The 21795-nt window shown below is 40.9% G+C and overlaps 1 protein-coding gene across 1 annotated transcript in view; it reads right to left on the bottom strand.

Moving 5' to 3' along the window:
- SLC25A48 (solute carrier family 25 member 48) overlaps positions 1 to 21795 on the bottom strand; it is a 98530-nt gene that overhangs the window by 35417 nt on the left and 41318 nt on the right. The window contains exon 4 of the mRNA XM_082252705.1: positions 20187 to 20433. Within this exon, the coding sequence (XP_082108831.1) occupies positions 20187 to 20433 (247 nt within the window). The remainder of the gene's footprint in view (positions 1 to 20186; positions 20434 to 21795) is intronic.

Below are 21795 nucleotides of genomic sequence, written 5' to 3'. Positions count from 1 at the left end.
CGGTGCCATATTGGCAGCACTTTATTGGTCTGTCTTTATCACATGACCGCTCTTGCTCTTCCTCCAGTTTGGTTTTATAACCTCTGTTTGTTACTGTTGATTTGCTGCTATTACTTGGGATTAGAAGTGAACTGCTCCACCATGTAGGAATCGAGATGATGATTCTACAACCCCTTGGTGAGATTTTTGATTTGATCTTATTATGTGTGGACACTTTTTTAATAATGCATGAACACAATTAATTATAACTGAAATGCGTTGGTTACCACATGTGATCATCAGTCACAATTTGACACATTATTGCAATATACATTTATAACACATGTGATTAAGAGGAGTAGTCACATTATGTGAGACATTGTCAGCAAAATGGAGGATTTAAACAATATTGTTATCCATTGTATTTTATTATATAAAAATGTATACTTTTTTTGTTATATTTATAGGCAATTCAAGCAGAACTGGGAGCTGTTATCTGTAAAAAACATATACCTGCCCCCCCCCCCCCAAAAAAAAAAAGATGATATGCCAAATGTGACAAAGGAGAGGGGAGGAGGACTTAAAGTGGAACTTCTCCCTTTGGGTGAAGTTCCATTTTAACAACTGTTACTTTCCACTTCACTTTGTGAACTGCCTCCCTTGGCTTTATCAGGCAGACTATCAGGTAGAATTATCAGGTAGACTGTAGCTAATGATGCAGGTGAGAAGTTACGTGCATGACCTTGCTATTTAACTTTACATAACGGTGATAACTTCAGCCAAAACATGGACCATAACAACAAAGATAAGCCTTTCTGAACAGAGCCGTGGCAGAGTGTAAATATTGCAAAACTTGAACATACCTTTGAATATCTAAAACTAGTTACATTGAAGGTGCATATTTTTTTAACTTTAGTGTCTATGTAAGACAGAGAAGAAAGGGGATTTGACCTTAAATCACAAAGAAAAATATTTACTAATTATCCTTGAGTTGAATGCCTATGAGTTTTGCAAGTGAACCTGACCCCTACAATTACTGTTTTGTCAATATGTATACAGTTAAAGATACAGCTTGCAAAAATAGCATGGAATAATGCAAGAGCAATATGACAAAAAAATGTCAGTATAGCATGAATTATCATTTCTGGAATTGCTCTTATAAACACTGATCTGGCATACCTCCTCTCTGAAATGTTAAAAAGAGAGACCTTTTAGCACAAGGATTAAATATGTCACCAGGACACCAACAAGCTTGTTCCAAAGTGCAAAGCTCTTTATTCTTGTATGATCACATAGAAATTAAATGTTTCGGACCACACATCGATCCTCGCTCAGGCATGTGGAGCTTTGCACTTTGATTTGTTTTTAACCAGTTCTGGACCCGAAGGATTTGCCCCCTTAATGACCAGATCATTTTTTGCGATTCTGCACTGCGTTATTTTAACGGACAATTGCGCGTTCGTGAGACGCTGTACCCAGGGGCGTAACTACAGGGGTTGCAGGGGTTGCAATCGCTACCGGGCCCCATGCTCCAGGGGGCCCGGTAGCAAACCAGTGGGTGAACTTCCAGGATCGCAAAGGTCACACTTGCGACCGGACCCTGGCATTGCACCACTGTGGGGAGGCCCCAAGATTGCAGGAAGGGGGCCCACAAGATTGCAGGAAGGGGGCCCACTGCAGAACTTGTGAAAGAATACTGCTGCGGGACCATAATAAAAGGCCATGCAACAAGTGTAAAGAGCCCCAGGATTAGTGGGAAGAGCCCTGGGCTTGAAGGTAAGGGCCCCGGCCAGGGGTCTGGGGGGCCCTTCATGGTTTCTTGCATCAGGGCCCTGAAGGTTCTAGTTACGCCTCTGGCTGTACCTGAATAAAATTGATATCCTTTTTTCCCCACAAATAGAGCTTTCTTTTTGTGGTATTTGGACACCTCTGTGGTTTTTATTTTTTGTGCTATAAACAAAAAAAGAGCGACAATTATGATTAAAAAAAATATATTTTTCACATTCTGCTATATAACATTCCCAAATAAAAAAAAAAATAAAAAATCTATTTTTTTTTAACATTTTAGGCCAATTTGTCTTCTGCTACATATTTTTGGTAAAAAAAAAATCGCAATAAGCATATTTTGATTGGTTTGCGCAAAAGTTATCACGTCTACTAACTACGGGAAAGATTTATGTCATTTTTATTGTTTTTTTTTTTTTTTTACTAGTAATAGCGGCAATCTTGAGCACTCTCTTGGCATTGCAACAACAGTTTGACCTTCTAAGGCAGTACTTCTTTAAATATCTACGAGTCAGACACTTTTTTTTTTTTTTGAAAACTGACAGTTTTTATTAATTTTCAATAGTAAAAACAGAGGGGGAACAAGACATTTAGTTTGACAGAAGCCAAAAAGTGCCAAGGTACAAAGCATTTAACAGGAAAGCTTGATTAAGGTAAATAGGTCCCATAGATGAATATAACAAATATTAACATGAAGTCTAGTGCTCAGAGCACCAGTATCTCAACTAAATCCCAGCCACACACTAGTGCGCAACCAAATGGTAAAAGGTACTGCATTCAGCACAATACTAAAGAACAAAAAGATACAGGAGAGCAAAAAGAAGAGAGAGAGAGAAAGGGGAGAGGGCAGTAAAGGACAGCCACCTGTATCAGGACCCCACCAAAGTCTGCAGTCACCATCCACACACAGTGTCGCTAATTTAGGGAACTGTCAGGTTAGAGGAGCTTCTAAGAGATCCCACAATTCCCAGACCCGGTTATGAGCATCAACTGAGTCATTTAGCAAAGCAGTCAAGCATTCTTTCCACTTCACATCTCAGATTCTGGAGTGAAAATCAAACAGAGAGCGAGGCTCTCATTTCTTCCATATAAGAACAACCAAGCATTGTGCAGCAGTTAGCATGTGTGCATGGAGTTTTTTTGACAATTTAGAGAAGAAAGCAGATGGGAGACCCAGAAGAAATGATTTAGGATCAAAAGGCACCCAGGATTCAAAGATGGAATGGAATAAGGAATGGGCCATCCACCAAAAGGGGATCATCAAATGTCAAGACCAGCAAATGTGATAAACGTACCTATGTCTTTATTACAGCACCAACACCAGCGATTGGCAGAGGGATATATTGAATGGAGCAGGTCTGGGGTTTGGTACCAATGATAGAGAATCTTGTATTGGTTTTCTTTACACAGGGTACATATAGAGTTCTTGAACACCTTCGGACCAAATAAGTTGCCACATTTTCAGAGGTAGCTCCTCACCCAAGACCTGCTCCCATTTTCATATATAGGCATCCTGAGGCCAGCCGACGATAGGTTCATATAGAAGGTTAGAGTGATTGTAAAGTCTCAGTTTAAAAAAAAAATAAATAACAAACATGAAATACTTTCCTGCTCTGTTGAAGTGGATTTGCACAGAGCAACCCATATCCTACTCTTCTCGAGTCTCTCTTTGCATCTCCTGGCTCCTCCCTTCAGTCGAGGTCCCCCACAGCAAACAGCTTGCTATGGGGGCATCTGAGCCAAGCTGCAGCTCCGTCTGTCCATTCAGACACAGAGCTGCCGTTCGGCCCTGCCCCCTATCTCTCCATATTTGCTGACTGACTTTGATTAACAGCTGGGGGAGCCAATTGCACCACTGCTGTGTCTCAGCCAACCAGGAGGGAGAGTCCCGGATGGCCGACGGACTCATGGACATCGCTGGACAGAGATTGGGTTCAGGTAAGTATTAAGGGGTGCTGGGGAGGCTGCTACACACAGAAAAATAAATAACAAAAATAAATAACAAACATGAAATACTTTCCTGCTCTGTTGAAGTGGATTTGCACAGAGCAACCCATATCCTACTCTTCTCGAGTCTCTCTTTGCATCTCCTGGCTCCTCCCTTCAGTCGAGGTCCCCCACAGCAAACAGCTTGCTATGGGGGCATCTGAGCCAAGCTGCAGCTCCGTCTGTCCATTCAGACACAGAGCTGCCGTTCGGCCCTGCCCCCTATCTCTCCATATTTGCTGACTGACTTTGATTAACAGCTGGGGGAGCCAATTGCACCACTGCTGTGTCTCAGCCAATCAGGAGGGAGAGTCCCGGATGGCCGACGGACTCATGGACATCGCTGGACAGAGATTGGGTTCAGGTAAGTATTAAGGGGTGCTGGGGAGGCTGCTACACACAGAAGGTTTTTTTTATCTTAATGCATAGAATGCATTAAGATAAAAAACCTTCTGACTTACAACTCCTTTATTCTCAAGGACTAAGCAAAATGTTGTATTTGTAAATAACTAAAGAAGGCCTGCCTTGGCAGGTCATAAGCATCCTGCAGGTACCAGAAGGTCCGCAAAATTCTAGTTCTGGTATCCACCAAAGTGAAACAGGACCCTTTCTATCCAAAAATAAGACATCTATGAAGTCAAACTGTCTGGGACATCAGGCATGAACAGAAATGAAGGTGCCAATGAGGTGCTAGAGGTAAGAGGATATAATAATTTGGCACGGTGCCAAAGGGTGCGCAGAAGCGACATAAGTCCCAACAGTTGCAAAGTGTTGAGCTGGGCGTCAGTATTCCACAACATAGAGTTCAGGTGGACAGGGGCCAACCACAACTTCTCGACCTCTGTCCAATGATTGTATGCATGGAGGGTATACCAAGAAACGAAAGGAGGCAGCTGGGTTGCTAAATAATACTTAGCTACATTCGGAAATGCAAGGTTGCCTTGACCACGAGGAGTGCAAAGGACAGACCTAGCGATCCTGTGTCATTTGTAGTTCCAAAAGAAATTTAGCAATTCATCTTGGAGAATCTTAAGGTGTGAGGAAGGGATGGGGATAGGCAGCGTCTCAAAGAGATAGAGAAATTAAGGTAAGATTGCCATCTTGATGGTCACCATGCGACCAAAAAGAGATGCCACTTGGCAAAAGAGGCTTTAATAGAGGCATATAGTGTGGGGGGGGGGGGATGTTAGCTTCATAAAGAGTATCATAAGAGGGTGCAAGGTTAACACAAAGGTACTTTAGAGTAGAAGTCCTCCGCTAATAATTAAACGATTGGGAATCAGCTGCTAATATATAGCTAATATAGCTAATATAGCTATATAGCTAATATGGGCTGCTATGGGTTCAATACAGAGGATTAGGGACAGGGGGCATCCCTGCCATGTCCTATTGGAAATAGGGAAAGAGGGAGAGAGTAGCAAACATAAACGGCCAGCCAAGCCTCTCAAAGGTCTTTTCTGCATCCAGACTTAGAAGTAATGCCTCAAACTGATTCTTGTTCACCACTTCAATGAGGTTGATGACTATCCTTGTGTTATCTACCGCCTGAGGAAGAGGGACAAGCCCTACCTTGTCCTTATGAATTAGTGATGGCAGGAGGTTATTCTGTCTTTTTGCTGAAAGTTTAGTAAACATTTTTAGGTCAGAATTGAGCAAAGCTATCGGCCTGTATTTAGAGCACAATGTATGGTCTTTTCCTGGTTTAGGGATCGTCGTGAGGAAAGAGGTCTGCAATGTGCATGTCTCTCGGGATAGGGGAGTCAGCCAGGAAGGAGTTAAACAGAGGGGTAATGTGCGGGAAAAGGTGCGGTAGGAAGGTTTTGTAGTATAGGTATGATATCAGTTCAGTACAAATAAATCAATATTACTGCGCCAAGTGACTAAATTCAATAAAGGTAAATCATTATGAATCATATAAATCAATAAAAATTGTGTATAAACAAAAATCACCATATACAAATATACTGGAGTAATCCAATACAAATAACAAAGTGCAAATGCAACTAAAACAGTGCGAATGCAAAAATGTCCAAAAAAGTGCTATAATAAAGTGATCAAAAAAGAGAGAGTTCCAAACTCAATCTTAATCAAAAGAAGAGTTATTAAGATATCTCCATCCGTGATCCAGGTGCAATCGTGCTCCAAACACTTCAACCAGGTGCTCACAGTGATTGGTGCTAGATTAGCAGCTCACCTCAAGGTTAGACTCAAAAGATTAATGCAAGCTTTGGGATAATTAATGGACAGCCTGTTCTTTCCACTCAACACCTTCCACTTCTCCTTCACCGATAATCAGAGTGTGATGATACTCAGCAAAAAACAAAGGAAGAATGATCTAGTGCTCTCAGTTTAAATGCTTTATTAAGGAGTCAAAAGGAAACTCACTTACATTTGCCGGCACTTCAAGCAGTGCGGGCTACGAGCAGCTGATAAAATCTCTGTGACAGAACCTGCCTGAGTCTGATGTTCACCCAGTAGGCTCCTCCCCCGTACGCGTTACGTCAAATGACTTTGTCAGCGGGGTGGAGTCTAGATCAAGCGTACAACCTATGTAGTTCAGTGGGAGAGATGCCCTCCCTGCTCCTGGCTTCATTACTTCCATGTACAGTGCCATGCCCTTAATCCCTAATAGCACTCTACGAGATAGCACGGCGATATCTGTACACAGCTCGGCGGGCACAATAAAAGACAACCTCCATATTGTTAGCTTATTCAAACTATGCACATCTTATTGGGAAGTTATAAATCAAACTAAATAAATATATAAATAATTAGATCCTGGGAGCCTACTCACTTCAGATCCCTGGAGATTCTGCTATATCTGTCATTAACTCATTCTGTACCTCCTATTATACAATCTAAAAACCTTTTAGTTTCGCATTCTGGCATATATACACATATATACACAATAGTAATTCAATTCTACATACAAGACCTACAAATTTTTAATTAAACTATCTTAAAATAAATATTAAACCTCAATATTATACCAGAATTTCATTAACATATATAGAGCATATCATTTTTAAATTCTACTATATTTTCAAGACGTATTTAAAATCAAATTATTTAAAATTATATAAAAATATATTAAAATAAGGCAAGGATACTCCTTACTGTAAAATATCCTTACTATAAAATTATAAAATTACTACAGGAATCTCTAAAGCAAGGGGTCTATTTATCACTGATAAAGCAATTGAGGTCAAACTCGATATTTGACCCTCTAGGTGCCAAAATTTTGGTCTCATAGATCCAGTAAGACTCTCTTTTGCTGAGTTGTCGAATGTAGTTACCACCACGCCAATGTTTAATCACTCGTTTAATTCCCCAGAATTTCAAAGAACTGGGATTTCTATCATGAACTAATCGGAAGTGTTTAGAGACGTTGTGTGTTAAGGTGCCTTTCTTGATATTTTTAACATGTTCACCAATTCTTACAGATGTACGTCCTATATACTGAAGCCAACAGCCACACTCCAGCCTATAGATCACCCCTATAGTCCTATACATTATAAAATCTTTTAAAGGGTAATTTCTGCCTGTACTTTTAGACACAAAAAATCTTTTCTTCTTCTGATTTGTGACTGAGTGCCTGCATGCTGAACATCTCCTGCATGCATGAAACCCAGCCACAAATGAAAAACAGTCCATCCTTCTTGTATATGGGAGGATCTATTACCCCTGGTGCCAGTATATTCTTTAAAATTGGGGCTTTTGTACATGGAAGTAATGATGCCAGGAGCAGGGTGGGCAATCTCTCCCACTGCACTACCTAGGTCGTACGCTTGATCTATGCTCCACCCCGCTGACTAAGTCATCTGACGTAACGCGTACAGGGGAAGAGCCTACTCTGTGAACGTCAGACTCAGGCAGGTTCTGCCATGAAGATTTTATCAGCTGTTCGTAGCCCGCACTGCTTGAAGTGCCAGCAAATGTAAGTGAGTTTCCTCTTTAACAAAGCATTTAAACTGAGAGCACTAGATCCTTCTTCCTTTGTTTTTTGCTGAGTATCATCGCACTCTGATTATCGGTGAAGGAGAAGTGGTAGGTGTGGAGTGGAAAGAACAGGCTGTCCATTAATTATCCCAAAGCTTGCATGACTCTTTTGAGTCTAACCTTGAGGCTAATCTAGCAGCAATCACTGTGAGCACCTGGTTGAAGTATTTGGAGCATAATTGCACCTTTAACACACTGGATCATGGATGGCGATATCTTAATAACTCTTCTTTTGATTAAGATTGAGTTTGGGACTCTCTCTTTTTTGATCACTTTAATATAGCACTTTTTTGTACATTTTTGCATTCGCACTGTTTTAGTTGCATTTGCACTTTATTTGTATTGGATCACTCCAGTATATTTGTATATGGTGATTTATGTTTATACACAATTTATATTGATTTATATGATTCATAATGATTTACCTTTATTGAATTTAGTCACTTGGCACAGCAATATTGATTTATTTGTACTCACTGGTGGTTTGTGTTAACACTGATTGCTTGCTGCCTTGTATTTCTATTCATTTACCTATTCATATACATTTATTAATGTGGTTTGCGCTGATTATTTCACGTTTTTGAGGTATGGTATCAGGCCCAGGGGACTTGTTGGCCAGAAGAGACTTAATTGTGACACTTATTTCCTTGTCTGAGGTAGAACAGTTAAGACTAGCTAATTCTGAAGGGGAAATGGTGGGGAGTTTGTAATATGCAAAATAAGATTGTTTAGCCTGAAGGAGGTCAGGAGGCAGAGGGTTATGTGGCACAGTCACGTCATTATATAGTAGTCATGAAAAGGTTGTGCTATTTTGGAGGGATGAGAGTGAAGGGTGCCTGTCACATCTTTAGGGAAAGTGGGCGAAGTAGGGGTCGAGCGCTCACAGAGTTGTCTAGCCAGTAGCGCGTGCGCTTTGTTGGCCTTCTCATAGCAAGTTTGTTGAAGCCGGAGAAGTGCATTCTTGACCTTACCAAGGTCAATATCCCTCAGCCCAGCTCTGGTGCTGGCTTTTTCGCAGAGAGTGGACAATGAGGGTTGTAGACAACAACCCTGTTTCCACAAGCAACTGATAAGTCACTCTAGCGTTTCACTTAAAGGAGGTAGAGATAGATATACATTGGCCACAAAATACCGCTTTATGACCTTCCCATGAGGAGGCATGAGAGACATCATGAGAACTATTTTCAGAAAAATACAATTTCAGGATGTTCTCCAACTCTGTTTTGGAAGGAGTGTGTTTCAGCAGGAAAAATGGCTAACTGGCAAAAATGCTAAGGGAAGTGTTATCGGGGCATCAGACACATTTTAAACTCTATGCTAAGGGACAAAGGTTCTAATCTCTAATGAGCTGTTGGCCATCAATAACATCAAAAGCATTTCTGCCTTTTACTGCATTTGGAACTGCTCTAAAAATATGACTAAAACCCACTCCATGCTGAACTGGGAACAAGATCTTTTGTAAATCTTCTTCGCCTCACAGTGCAGCAGAGCTACATATCTTCTGGTAATGAACTTGAGCTGCTCAACCCATTGGGTTCTTCCCTTAAAATGGATTCATAGTTACATAGTTACATAGTTACATAGTAGGTGAGGTTGAATAAAGACAACAGTCCATCCAGTTCAACCTGTGTAGGTGTGTGCGGCTGTAATCATCTCACATACCCCTGAATGTTCTGATCCTTGAGATGTACGTCTAATAGTCTTTTGAAAGCCACCATACTACCCGCAGAAACCACCTCTTGTGGTAGAGAATTCCACAATCTTGTAGCCCTAACAGTAAAGAACCCCCCACGTTGCCTGAGGTTAAAACGCTTCTCCTCTAATCGCATTGTATGCCCCGAGTCCTCATGCAAACCCTTCGACTGAACAGCTTTTTTTCTAAGCTGAGATCCCCATTGAGATATTTAAAAATTGCTATCATGTCCCCCCTCAGGTGTCTCTTCTCCAGGGAGAATAAATCGAGCGATTGCAGACGCTCTTCATAATCAAGGTCCTCCAATCCCCTAATCAGTTTCTCCAGCTCTAACACATCCCTCCTGAGGACTGGTGACCAGAACTGGACAGAATACTCCAGATGCGGTCGGACCAGAGTTTTATAAAGTGGAAGGATTATAGACTTATCTCTGGAATACATCCCTTTCTTTATGCATGCTAATATTCTGCTGGCCTTGGCAGCTGCCGCTTGACATTGCATGCTGTTGCCTAGTCTATCAGCAACCAAGTAGTTGGAATTACACCCCTGCTCATTTCACCAGCATTTATCCTACATCCTCCTTGAAATGCTGGAGAGACTGAGGCTCCAGGGAAACATTATTACATATTTGGTGGTCATGTCTCAAACTATCTCCTTTCTGGCCTTTCATCTTTTTCCTTCATTTCTTCAGTAACGGGAATTATAAATCAGCCAGATCCAGATATGGCCCTCCTTTTGAACTCTGAGCAGGGGCCTCACCAGCATGACCCTTTTATCACACACTGTATAATTGCTGCCAGGAAGATCATAGTAACAGCATGGAACCAAAAGGCTTCTTCTGATCCTAAGCTCTTCTTGCACCACTAAAATTCACAAAGCCAATTTGAATTCACATTTTCCCTCAAGAATGGCAAGGGGGAATCATTTTGGTAAGGAAGGAGGACATGGTCCCAACACAATCTTTGTACTGCTCTTATAGGGTGTACAAAATACCCCGTATAGACACAGGCTGCTCCAGATGACGTTGATGTGACAAAACACGTAGGGCGGAGTTTCCAGCATCATACGTCACTTCCGGCTGGGGAGCTCGGACCATGGAACGCGGAAGTGTTCCGGCATTCCCAGCTGATAAGTGATCATCCAATTGTGAGTTTTCTGCACCCATTTTTCTACATCTTTACATACTACACCATGGGATATCTTTTGTTTGTTCTTTGAGCCTAGTAGACCCGTCGGACTTCCTGGAGGGGAACCATAGCCCATCTAGCTACGGACACCCAGGACGCCCAGGACTCATGCAAACAAGCCACCCAGGACCAATACGCATAAGCCAGCACACCTGTTGAAAGGGGAATTCGGAGGGGTGAGTGCAATACCTAGTGGGGGGCCACGGGTAAAGGCACTACAAGAACCCGCACCGTAACCGTCATCACCGGAAGCAATTGGTATTTCACTGCCTGGCACACAGCACTGGGAGTGATCTCTCCATTATTAATAATTTTTTAATTAGCCAATCTATGTGAATATTTATTTGTTCAGCACCATAGCACTCTCAGATACTGGAATTATACCCCAAGGGTAAGGGGTATCACTGAATACACTGGTGGTAGATTTATATATATCTACACCACAGTGAGCACATCTATCAGTTAATAATGTCTTTGAATAGCACAATACCGAGCACTATTAACTATTTTGTTATCAGCTGCATAGCTGCACTTGCACTAGTACATAGCACTTTGAAAGGGTATTATCATATGCCCAGGAAGTCTTCCACTTGGCACGGTGCACTTTCATAATTTATTTTATTTTATGATATTATGGGAATACATAAGGATTATGTTTATTGATTGATTTTATCATCTTTGGATCTTTTGGACCATGTTGGATTATTAAGTCTAGTCCACACCTTCACATACACTGTACAATTTGGCACCGTATTCCCATTTCCCTTGAGCAGGTAGTGCCATATACCAACATTGTTTTCTATTTGTCTATTGGACCCCAGGACCTCCAGGGGTAGGTTAGTGGCAGCTTACACCTAATGGTTACACTTAGGCACTCCATAGCGTTGGTCATACCTGATTTTTTACAGGAAAAAAGAGGCTATTATGTTGACAAAAAAGTGGCAGTGGGATACAAAAGTAGAAACATATACTGTAGCTTTATTGTTCACAATGGAAACATTTCTCAATAAAAAAATATATATACCCTGGCTAGGAGAATACCAGAACCACATCATTGTATGTTACCATGCTAACATGAAACAAAAACAGGACACAAAAAACCGTCTGGACGCCAGGAATAACTACACACAGAAGGAATTCCAACGTCATCCCCTTGAATGCAACACTCCTAGGTATTGCGGGAAGAATAGAGATACACACCTGCTAAAAGGTTTCTGATGTATTTTTACTAACCGTTGGAACAAACACCCATTAGGATGCACTTTTCTTTTTGGAGGTGAATTCAAGTACAATATCTGCAATCATTATGGCCCCATGGCAATAGTACTGTGTAACATTAAGGGAATTCCCTATAAATATTACGGTCCCACAGACATCAGTTGGACTATTGAGATGGAGCAGGAGGAACCATGTTCACAGCAGGGTGTCACCCAGATAACAACAGATACTACACTTGATCTTAGGCAAAAGGTCGAGAAGTGATTCTGGTGGCATTCCCACCTGACAGCGGGGGCACAGTGGAAGCACAAGGCGAAGGCAGAGGAGGAGGAGGTCACCAACGCAGCCAGGGAACCGCCAGCACCTCAGAAGGCAGGGTTAGCATATATGAAGTGTGGAAAAGCTTTGTCTGCATGCCACAACAACCAGGACCCCCAGCTGTTTTTTTTAAGCCCCTGGCGTGTGAACACACTCAGACTTATTGGTGCATAAAAAAGTGCACACCAAAAAAGTGAAACACAAAAAGTGCACAGGGTGTACACATGGTCCTTGACCCTGATCCCCCAGGGCGCAAGGCTCCTGACAGGGACTGGGGTACTTACACTGGCTAACCTGGCCGAAACCATGCAGGCTCGTTCTTTAGGAGGTCTGCTGAAACAGACCACCCGAAGTACTAGGTGGGGCTCTCCCGAAGAGAGACCCCATGAGAGAGGGCGAACCAAGCCAGAAGGTCATATCCACTCCCTCCCAAGACTTTCAGGGACAGGCCCAAGGACCTACACCCTACTAATCACGCTGTGCAAAATAAAGTGTACCGCCACAATAAAAAACACAAAGCGTGAGACACACAACACATAAAAGTGGGGAAAGGGATAGAGGAGAAATGCAAGGTTAGTGCCACGTTGCAATACTACGGCAGGCCCTTCGGCCAGGAATAAAAAATTCCTCAGGTCCTGACTCCTGACCAAAGGCCCGGCAGGTGTGAAAAATGTGTGTAGGAAGTGCAGTGTCCTTGGTGCCATACTCATAGTGTTGCCATCCACCGTGAATTATGGCACCCCTGGACTGCCACTCCAGGGGCACATACACCACATGCTTTTCAGAATCCCGGTCCCTGGCAAGACCAGTGCAGCCCCGTCCCTACCAGAAGGCCTCAGAACTTGGACAGCTTTGGGAGAGCCCGGCCCACAACCAGGGACACATACCTTTTCCAAGGCCAGACTCAACCCAGAAGGGAGAAAAAAGCGACCCCCCCCCCCGCCGCCATCACCGTTCCTTACCACATACCATATACAGTTCCTTACCGTTCCTTAGGTACTATACACGTACTGAATGACGGGTCTGCCCCCTTCAACTTCTGGGTCTCCAAATTGGGCACATGGCCTGAGCTTGCCCTTTACACCTTGGAGGTGCTGGCCTGCCCTGCAGCCAGTGTATTATCTGAACGTGTATTTAGCATGGCTGGGGGCGTTATCACAGACAAGCGCAGCCGCCTGTCCAGAGCCGATGTGGACAAGCTCACGTTCATTAAAATGAACCAGGCATGGATCCCACAGGACTTGTCCGTACCTTGTGAAGAATAGACATGTATACCTGCCTTACCCAGCCATTGTTGTATTTTTGATCTTTCTCACTCTTTTGGGGTGTACCCTAATTTAAAAAGAAATAAAATTAAAAACAAAAACCAGTGTTGGCTACCTCGTCCTCCTCCATGGCCGCTTCCACCTACACCACCACATCCACCGCCACCTCAACCTCCTACTCCATATGGGCCTCGTCCTCCTCCTACATCACTCAAGATGATTATTTTTTATTTTTCTGTTTTTTATGTTATATTAAGTTATTTCCCTATACACATTTGTTTGCAGAGCACTTGCCATGCTCTTAAGATAACTTTGCTGCCATTTGCAGCCCTCTAGCCCTTTCCATGTTTGTTTTAGAGCCATTTTAGTGCTCAAAAGTTCGGGTCTCTATTGACTTCAATGGGGTTTGGGATCGGGGTAAAGTTCGGGTTAAGGCCGGGTCACGAACCCGGACTTTTTTTTCAAGTTCGGCCAGACCCGCCGAACCCGGACATCCAGGTGTTCGCTCAACTCTAATCCCAAATAAATATTCAGACAGATTTTTTGATAGTCAGAGATTCCGATATATCGAAATACTGGAATTGCAGAATAAACAAAGTTTACCAAATGCTCCGAATAACGAAATTAAATTTGTCAGAATTTTGGAAATTCAAATTGAAATTTGAATTAAATTTTACATTGAATTCCAGTTGCATTCCAACTGTAAACATATTTCTGAAATCAAAGACTTGTGTGTGTTTTTAGAGTGCCATTTCGAAATAATGCTGTTTTTGTTAAGCCAAATATGATTTAAAGAGTCATTGTAATCAATTGATGAAGATTTTTCTTTTTTTCTTTTGTTTGTTCACTTTGCCACATTTGAATTAAAAAAAACAAAACAAAAAAAAAAATAAAGTTTTAGATTCAACCAATTCAAAAGTTATCTATTTGAACAATTAGAATCGAAAAGATCTGTAAATTTGAAGAAAGTTAGAAAAAGACATAAAACTTATTCTGAATATGAATTCCGAATACGAATCCCGAATACAAATTGAAGGAATCAACCGAATTTAACAAAACAAAATAACTAGATTAACAAATCTAAACAAAACCAAACTCATACATTTTTTTTTGTCATGCACATGTCTCACAGGTTGCACTTGTATTTCGTATTTCTATGAATTAGCTCTGTTTTCTGGAGATTCCGTATTTTATTTGTACAAAAAATCTTTCCAATAATAATTTATGATGGAAAAAAAAAAAAAATCCCAGGCTTAGCATTACTGAGAACCCTGCCAGGCAGATGCAGCGGCCAAGCCTCTACAGTGACAAGATGCCAGTGCAGATTCAGAATCACTGAGAACCGTGCTGCCAGTCACTGTGTCTTTCTGTGTGAAAGTGATGAAATTTACCTTTAAGTGATGAAATTTTACCTTTACTCAGTGATGAAATTCTCAAACAGAACTGAAATCAAATGAATAAAAAAAGCATACCAAGGTTAATAAAGCTGGGGAGGAAAGTGCTAGATGACTCTGGAAGTCCTCCAGCCAAGGAATGACCCAAGCTATATCTAAATAATTATCTATTGCACACTGTGAAAAGCCCATTGTGTATAGGAAAACAAAATAAGTAATTTTAGTAGAGAAGAGCCTGATTGCAAGACTGAAGGTAAGGATGCAGTTCATCTATTGGTCTTTTAACCACTTCTGGACCAGAAGGTTTTATCCCCTTAATGACCAGGCCATTTTTGTGATAAGGCACTGCATTACTTAAACTGACAATTACACTGTACTCAAATAAAACTGATGTCCTATTTCCCCACAAATACAGCTTTCTTTTGGTGGTATTTAATCACCTCAGTGGTTATTTTTTGTGCTATAAACAAAAAAAGAGCGACAATTCTGAAAAAAACAAAAACAAAAAAAAAAAAAACAATATTTTTTACTTTCTGCTATAAAAAACAGCCAATAATAAAAATAAAAAAAACTAATTTTTTCATAATTTTCGGCCAATATGTATTCTGCAAACATATATTTGGTAAAAAAAATCCCAATAAGTGTATATTGATTGGTTTGTGCAAAAGTTATCGCGTCTACAAACTAGGGGATAGATTCATGGCATTTTATTTTATTTTTTTACTAGTAATGGTGGCGATCAGGGATTTTTAGCGGGACTGCGACTTTGCGGTGGACAGATCAGACACCTAACTGAGACTTTTGAGGGGACCAGTGACATTACTACAGTAATCAGTGCTAAAAATATGCACTGTTACTGTACTAATGACATTGGCAGGGAAGGAGTTAACACCAGGGGCAATCAAAGGGTTAAGTGTGTTCCTAGGGGATACTTTCTGTGTGGGGGATGGACTCACTAGATAAACAAAGAGAGCTGTGTTCCTGAATAGCAGGAGGAACGATCGTGGGTGGCTGGCAGACATCGTGTCCGCTGGACCCACTAATTGGCTCCCCCTCTGGCTAAACAGCGTCCCTGCTGGCCATTGCATGAAATGAAGTACAGGTACATAATTTCTCGCAATAGAGCCGACATGCCGCAGTAAATGTGTGGCGGCTGGTCAGTCGGCCAGTGGTCAAACAGTCAGGTCTTAATTCCTGAAAAGCTCACAATGGCAATCTGCCATATTTTGTTTATTGCATTTCTTTCCTATGTAAGCATGAAACTATGAGTGAGTACATAAAGTAAATAACAGCCTATTTACTTCATACAAGGCACCTAATACTGTGCATGTACAGAAGCACCGAGGTGGAAGTAAAAGTGCCCTATTTAGGCATATCAATAAAAGACTATATTTCCATTTTTAAGTTGTTTAGTTCAAAATGTACACATATAAATACCAGACATTTACAAACACAAAAGATTACAATTGTCATAACTACCTTATATGCAATTGAGGAACTACCTGCCCATACTGTACATAAAAGCACATGTAAATTCAGTGGATCTTCCTGTTCTGGCAAAATACTAACTATATTCCAGTTAATCATCAGTGTGAGACCTTGGTCTATAATCTCACAATTTACATCACTAGACATTATCACAGACAAAACACTGGAAAATCAACAGAATAGGGTACTTTAACCCCTTTGTACGTAGCTTAAAAAGGAATAAAGTAAGAAATTAGAAATTCCAGCAAAGTTTTTCTTGCTGTCTGTACCTTCCTCTTCCAGTAGCAACACCCCCCCCCCCCCCCACACACACTTTTCTCAGGTGGTGTCACAGAGACAGGAAGGTAGAGAAAATGTTCTTAGTGGAATATCACAAATTTTATCCTGACAAAAATGTTAGCCCCTACTCATTCTTTCTAAAATTATAAAATAAATTAGCTGGAGATGGAGATTTTAACCCTCTGCAAACCAATTTACACTCTTACACACTTAAAACTTTCATTCAAATGTTGAATGTGTACCTCTGTGCTACCTTTGAGATTAAAAAAAAGCCACAATAAACAAAAAATGTTAAGGCGAGTTGCTGCAACCTCCCACTGTGTTCCCACACGTATAGACAACGTAAAAACAAAAAAGTTGTGCAAACTCTATAATGACATGTGTATCTTAAAGTCATATAAAATTTCATACACTGTGGTATATACCATAACATATAAAGTTTATATCTGTAGTGCAGTCCATCTACACGTACAGGTGAATATCTCTCAAAATATGTGACAGTTCATATTCCAGCGGTGATGTGTCTGAATGATCACTTATTCCCAAATACAGTGCTTCCCAAAGTGAATATATATAAACTTTATGGTGTATTTTCCCTCCTTATGACACCTCTGTGCTCACAGAACTCTCACCTTAGTGAGTAATCAAATGCACTTTTTGATTACAGAGAGTCTCTGGATGATGTTCTACCAATCCTATTGATGCTTAGGGCGATGTTTCTCAAATCCTGGCTTGGTTCCTGGTCTTTCTAATGCATTTAGATGTGTTAGAATATTCCCTTGTTATGGTTCCTTTAAGGCTCCACCCACCACACAGCATTCATATATTAAAGTAAAGCAAAAACACCTTCCATTTTGTAGTAATTTAAAATCACAATATTTATTAAAAAATAGTAACTCCTACATTCAGTTTAGTGAAAAATGCTTTGTATATGAAGATACAAGGTAATATACAGGCTTCCAACATCACTTCAGGTCCAGCAATGCCCTACGTGTTACGTCACGGCACATGACTTTATTAGAGGACAATGAAGTAGATATTCACCATGATATTCAGAAGTAGATATCCACCATGTACATAAAATGTTATCAAGTGATTCAAATACAGCTTAATTATGCACTCACCAGAAGTGTGTAAAAAAAAATAGCCTTAAATCACAATAGTAATACTCCACTCGTTGTGAACCAAAAACACCATCTGTGAGCCTCGATTAGCATATACATTCACCAGAGGTTAACCTGAAGTATGCCTTAATCAACTCAAATAAAGTGGGTTTCTTCAGAGCTTCTCTTGTCAATTAGAAAGAGGGATAGTTCAGGAAAGCACTTAAGCTTCCTGGAGTAATCCGACTCAGAGCCCACTGATCAGGAGAAAGAGGTGGAGAGCGGCTCTGGGCTGACTCACCAGGTCCCGCACCTGCTTCATATGGAGAGAGGCTAAAGAGTGAAGCAGGTGCTGAACATGGCGAGTCAGCCCAGAGCCACTCTCCACCTCTTTCTCCTGATCAGTGGGCTCTGAGTCGGATTACTCCAGGAAGCTTAAATGCTTCAGGTCAGGACAGGTGGGGAGTAGAGGTGGGACATAAGGAGGTGATAGTCTGACCATATGTCTCCAAATCTACGTAAGTACAAAGGTAAGTTGTATATGTCACAATGGAATGCATGGCTGATGGGAAATAATAGCCAGCAAGAAGGTATGGATATCAATATAAGATCTAAACACTGAAAAAGAGTATAGATTGCATAGCTGTATGGGGGTCAATAATAGCCAGCAAAAAAGTATATATATACATATAGATATCTATATAAAAATGATAAAGAAGTGGATATAAATATGGTGACCATGGAGGGTGAAAAAGAGTGAGTGCACCACAATAGAGGGAGTGGACGCCGGCGGTCTTGTCGGCATCCCTGTAGGGCATGCCTACGCTGTCCAGCGTGCACACGCTCATTTTCCCCTCATTCATGGCGTTTGGGCGGAGCCGACTGCGCCCCATGGGAGTACTTTAGGTGGGGAGATTTGTTGGGTCATTCATTTCTGCACTCTCTCAGCACTGTGGACATCAGCTACGCTCTCTACACTTTGTTTGGCAGGTACACTCCCAGCCTCTGAACCCCATGCTGCACCTTCTCTTGTCCTCACTGGTCTCGGGCTTTTAGCCCGGATATTTCCACCCCTTGTTTTCCATCACCTTCTTTTTCCTTTGTGCATTTCTATTCACCCTACATTTTTACCTGGCAATATTTCTACTCATCTTACTCTGGCTCTATTCTGGTGCACTCACTCTTTTTCACCCTCCATGGTCACCATATTTATATCCACTTCTTTATCATTTTTATATGGATATCTCTATGTATACATATACTTTTTTGCTGGCTATTATTGACCCCATACAGCTATGCAATCTATACTCTTTTTCAATGTTCTACTCTTATACTGATATCCATACCTTCTTTCTGGCTATTATTTTCCATCAGCTATGCATTCCATTGTGACATATACAACTTACCTTTGTACTTGTAGATTTGGAGACATATGGTCAAACTATCACCTCCTCATGTCCCACATCTACTCCCCACCTGTCCTCCGGAGGGGCAATATTTTGGTTCCGTTCCTTCGGCTTCCGAACCTGACACATTCACTGCCACCATGCGATAGCGCTGTTCCAGCACAGATTTTCCAACTGTGGTGTATGGTTTTCCCCATTTGGGCTCTTTTGAGGTACCATGCATCACCCGCTACTACTCTGCATTTTACTACTCTACTTTACACGTACCCTCATATCTCTTTCAGACATATGCATCTACTCCTGATGAATGGGCATACTGCAACCCATGAAACGCATAGAGTTCCAACAATGCTTTTTACCCTTTTACCCATCATTCCTACTACTACAATTGCATTCTAATCTCTTTATTGAGTTTTGATGATGCTTTTATTGATTACGCAATGTACTTCTATTACTTTATGACATGACTACTATGCATTGTGTGTTGTCTGGAATTTATGTATTTTTCTATATATTTGTTACAGTGACTATTATCTGTGATATTTTTTTAATAAATATAAATCTTATATATTAAGTGACGCATGTGTGCATCTCATGTAAAGTCCCACAGGGCAATCCTTCTTTTTTTGTTATAAGGAATTTACTAAAGTGATTTCCGACTCCTAGAGGGACCCCACAGGTAGGGCATATGCATAGTTACATTGGATCAAGCTGTAAAATATGCCATACCTGCAATTCCTATTTAGGCTTTTTAAAGCCATCAAACAGATGGATCTTTTATAGTAGAAAGGAGAAGACAATAAATGCAACAGTTAGGTTCTCTTATAAATCCTTTGTAGGTCACAGCCAAGCCCATCCTGCACCAACAGTACATCAATGCTAGGAACAATTTTATTGTGCTTGAAGTTTAAAGAAGGATAAGTGTTGACTTCAAGTCAACTAAATTCCTTGATTGATTGGTTAAAATATAGTCATTATAAAGCCTTTATTTTGATTGCAACAATTTTTTATTTCAGTGTTTTATCTTAATAATACAAAGCTATTTTTTTGCAGTTTAGAAACAACATTAATTAACAAATATCCTACCTGGGAGGGATGTTTGCATTTGTAGTTTTATCTTTACAAGGTCAACAGGTCCACCAATTCCAACAGAAACCAGTCCTGCTAACATGCTGGCGATAGTTAGGTCTATGATGTCCGGGGAGCCTTTTCTGTCTGTATGTCGATGCTGGCTAATAATTCTTTGTGCATTGCTGAAAACACCAAAAACTACAGAGTTGTAAATTGCTATGCTCGCCAAAGGGAATGACATTCCTTTAAAGAACCCAGCAACCTGGCAGAAAAGTAATATAAATAATATTTACTTGGCTGTGTCCTGGAAATCAGATAATAACAGACATCAGTGCATCTAACAAATACAAAGGCAATATGGAGGATTTACTATAATTAGAGCAAACAAACATTGGACATTGGTGGAGCTGTGTATAGTAACGGGATCAGCTTCTAACTTCAGCTTGTTTAGATAAGCTTTGAAAATGAAAACTAGAAACTGATTGGAACTGATTAAAAATAACAAATGTGCCTCAGCCAACCAGGTGGGAGAGTCTGGGATGGCTGAGGCATTTGTGCACATAGCTGGATAGAGAGGGGGCTCAGGTAAGCATTAGGGGGGCTGGAGGGGGCTGGAGGGGGCTGGGGGGCTGGGGGGGGGGGGCTGCTGCACACAAAAGTATTTTTATCTTAATGCATAGAATGCTTTAAGATAAAAAAAAAACCTTCTGCCTTTACAACCACTTCAAGCCGACCATAGGCGGTTCGAATCTCAGCCAGTTTAGCAGGCACCAGCTAAGATTCAAACCATGTATGGGCTGGCTGAATGTACACAAGTTGATCAAACAATCAACTTGGGTATAACCAGCCTGTTGGATTCTACATGCAATTAAAGCCAGCTAGCAATAATCACTGTATTCTCCCAGCAGGAATGGCTCCCCCCGCTGGAAGAACACAATGGCTCCACGGGAGGGATTCCCCAATCAACACTGACTGTGACCCTTGGTTGCAGGGAAGAAAATTGCTTCATCTATGCCCGGCTTTAGGAAATTACCCTCTGTGTACATATACAATAGTACAAAATAAATACATTTTTGCTTTTTCCTTTCTTTACCAACAACAATAAATAAATAATAGATATACCAGTTATTGTGATATGCTTTTTTTTTAGTAATATGCTTTCTGTATCAGATAGATGCTATAACTTACCATAACTCTAGTGGTATAGTTGACAGTGTCACAGTAGTTAAAGAAAAAACACTGATGTGCTTCACACTCTTAATCAACAATACCTATTTTTGCTCCTTATGCTACTAGCTTTAATACATAGATAGGAAGGTACTTTTTTTTTACATTTCTTTAATTGCTTCCTGGTTTCTGGCCTAGGCCAAAATTATGTCATACATCCAATGAGACTTTATGGACATTATTTTCCTTTCATCTGGAAGAAGGGAACAGGGCTTTCTCAGCTTATCACACCCTCCTGCCTGCATGCCTTAGCTAGGAGCATATAGATTTCAGTAAGTAAATTCTACTCAACACGCCAGCCCTACTCAAGATGGCCATTGCTAGAAATGCTAGGCGTTTTTTTTTCAAAGTGATTTCTCAACAAAAAATATCACGGATATATGGATAGATTGACAAG

Source organism: Pelophylax lessonae (genome assembly GCF_965119305.1).
Source record: "Pelophylax lessonae genome assembly, chromosome: 4".
Taxonomy (NCBI): Eukaryota; Metazoa; Chordata; class Amphibia; order Anura; family Ranidae; genus Pelophylax; species Pelophylax lessonae.
This window is presented reverse-complemented; position numbering and strand designations above follow the sequence as displayed.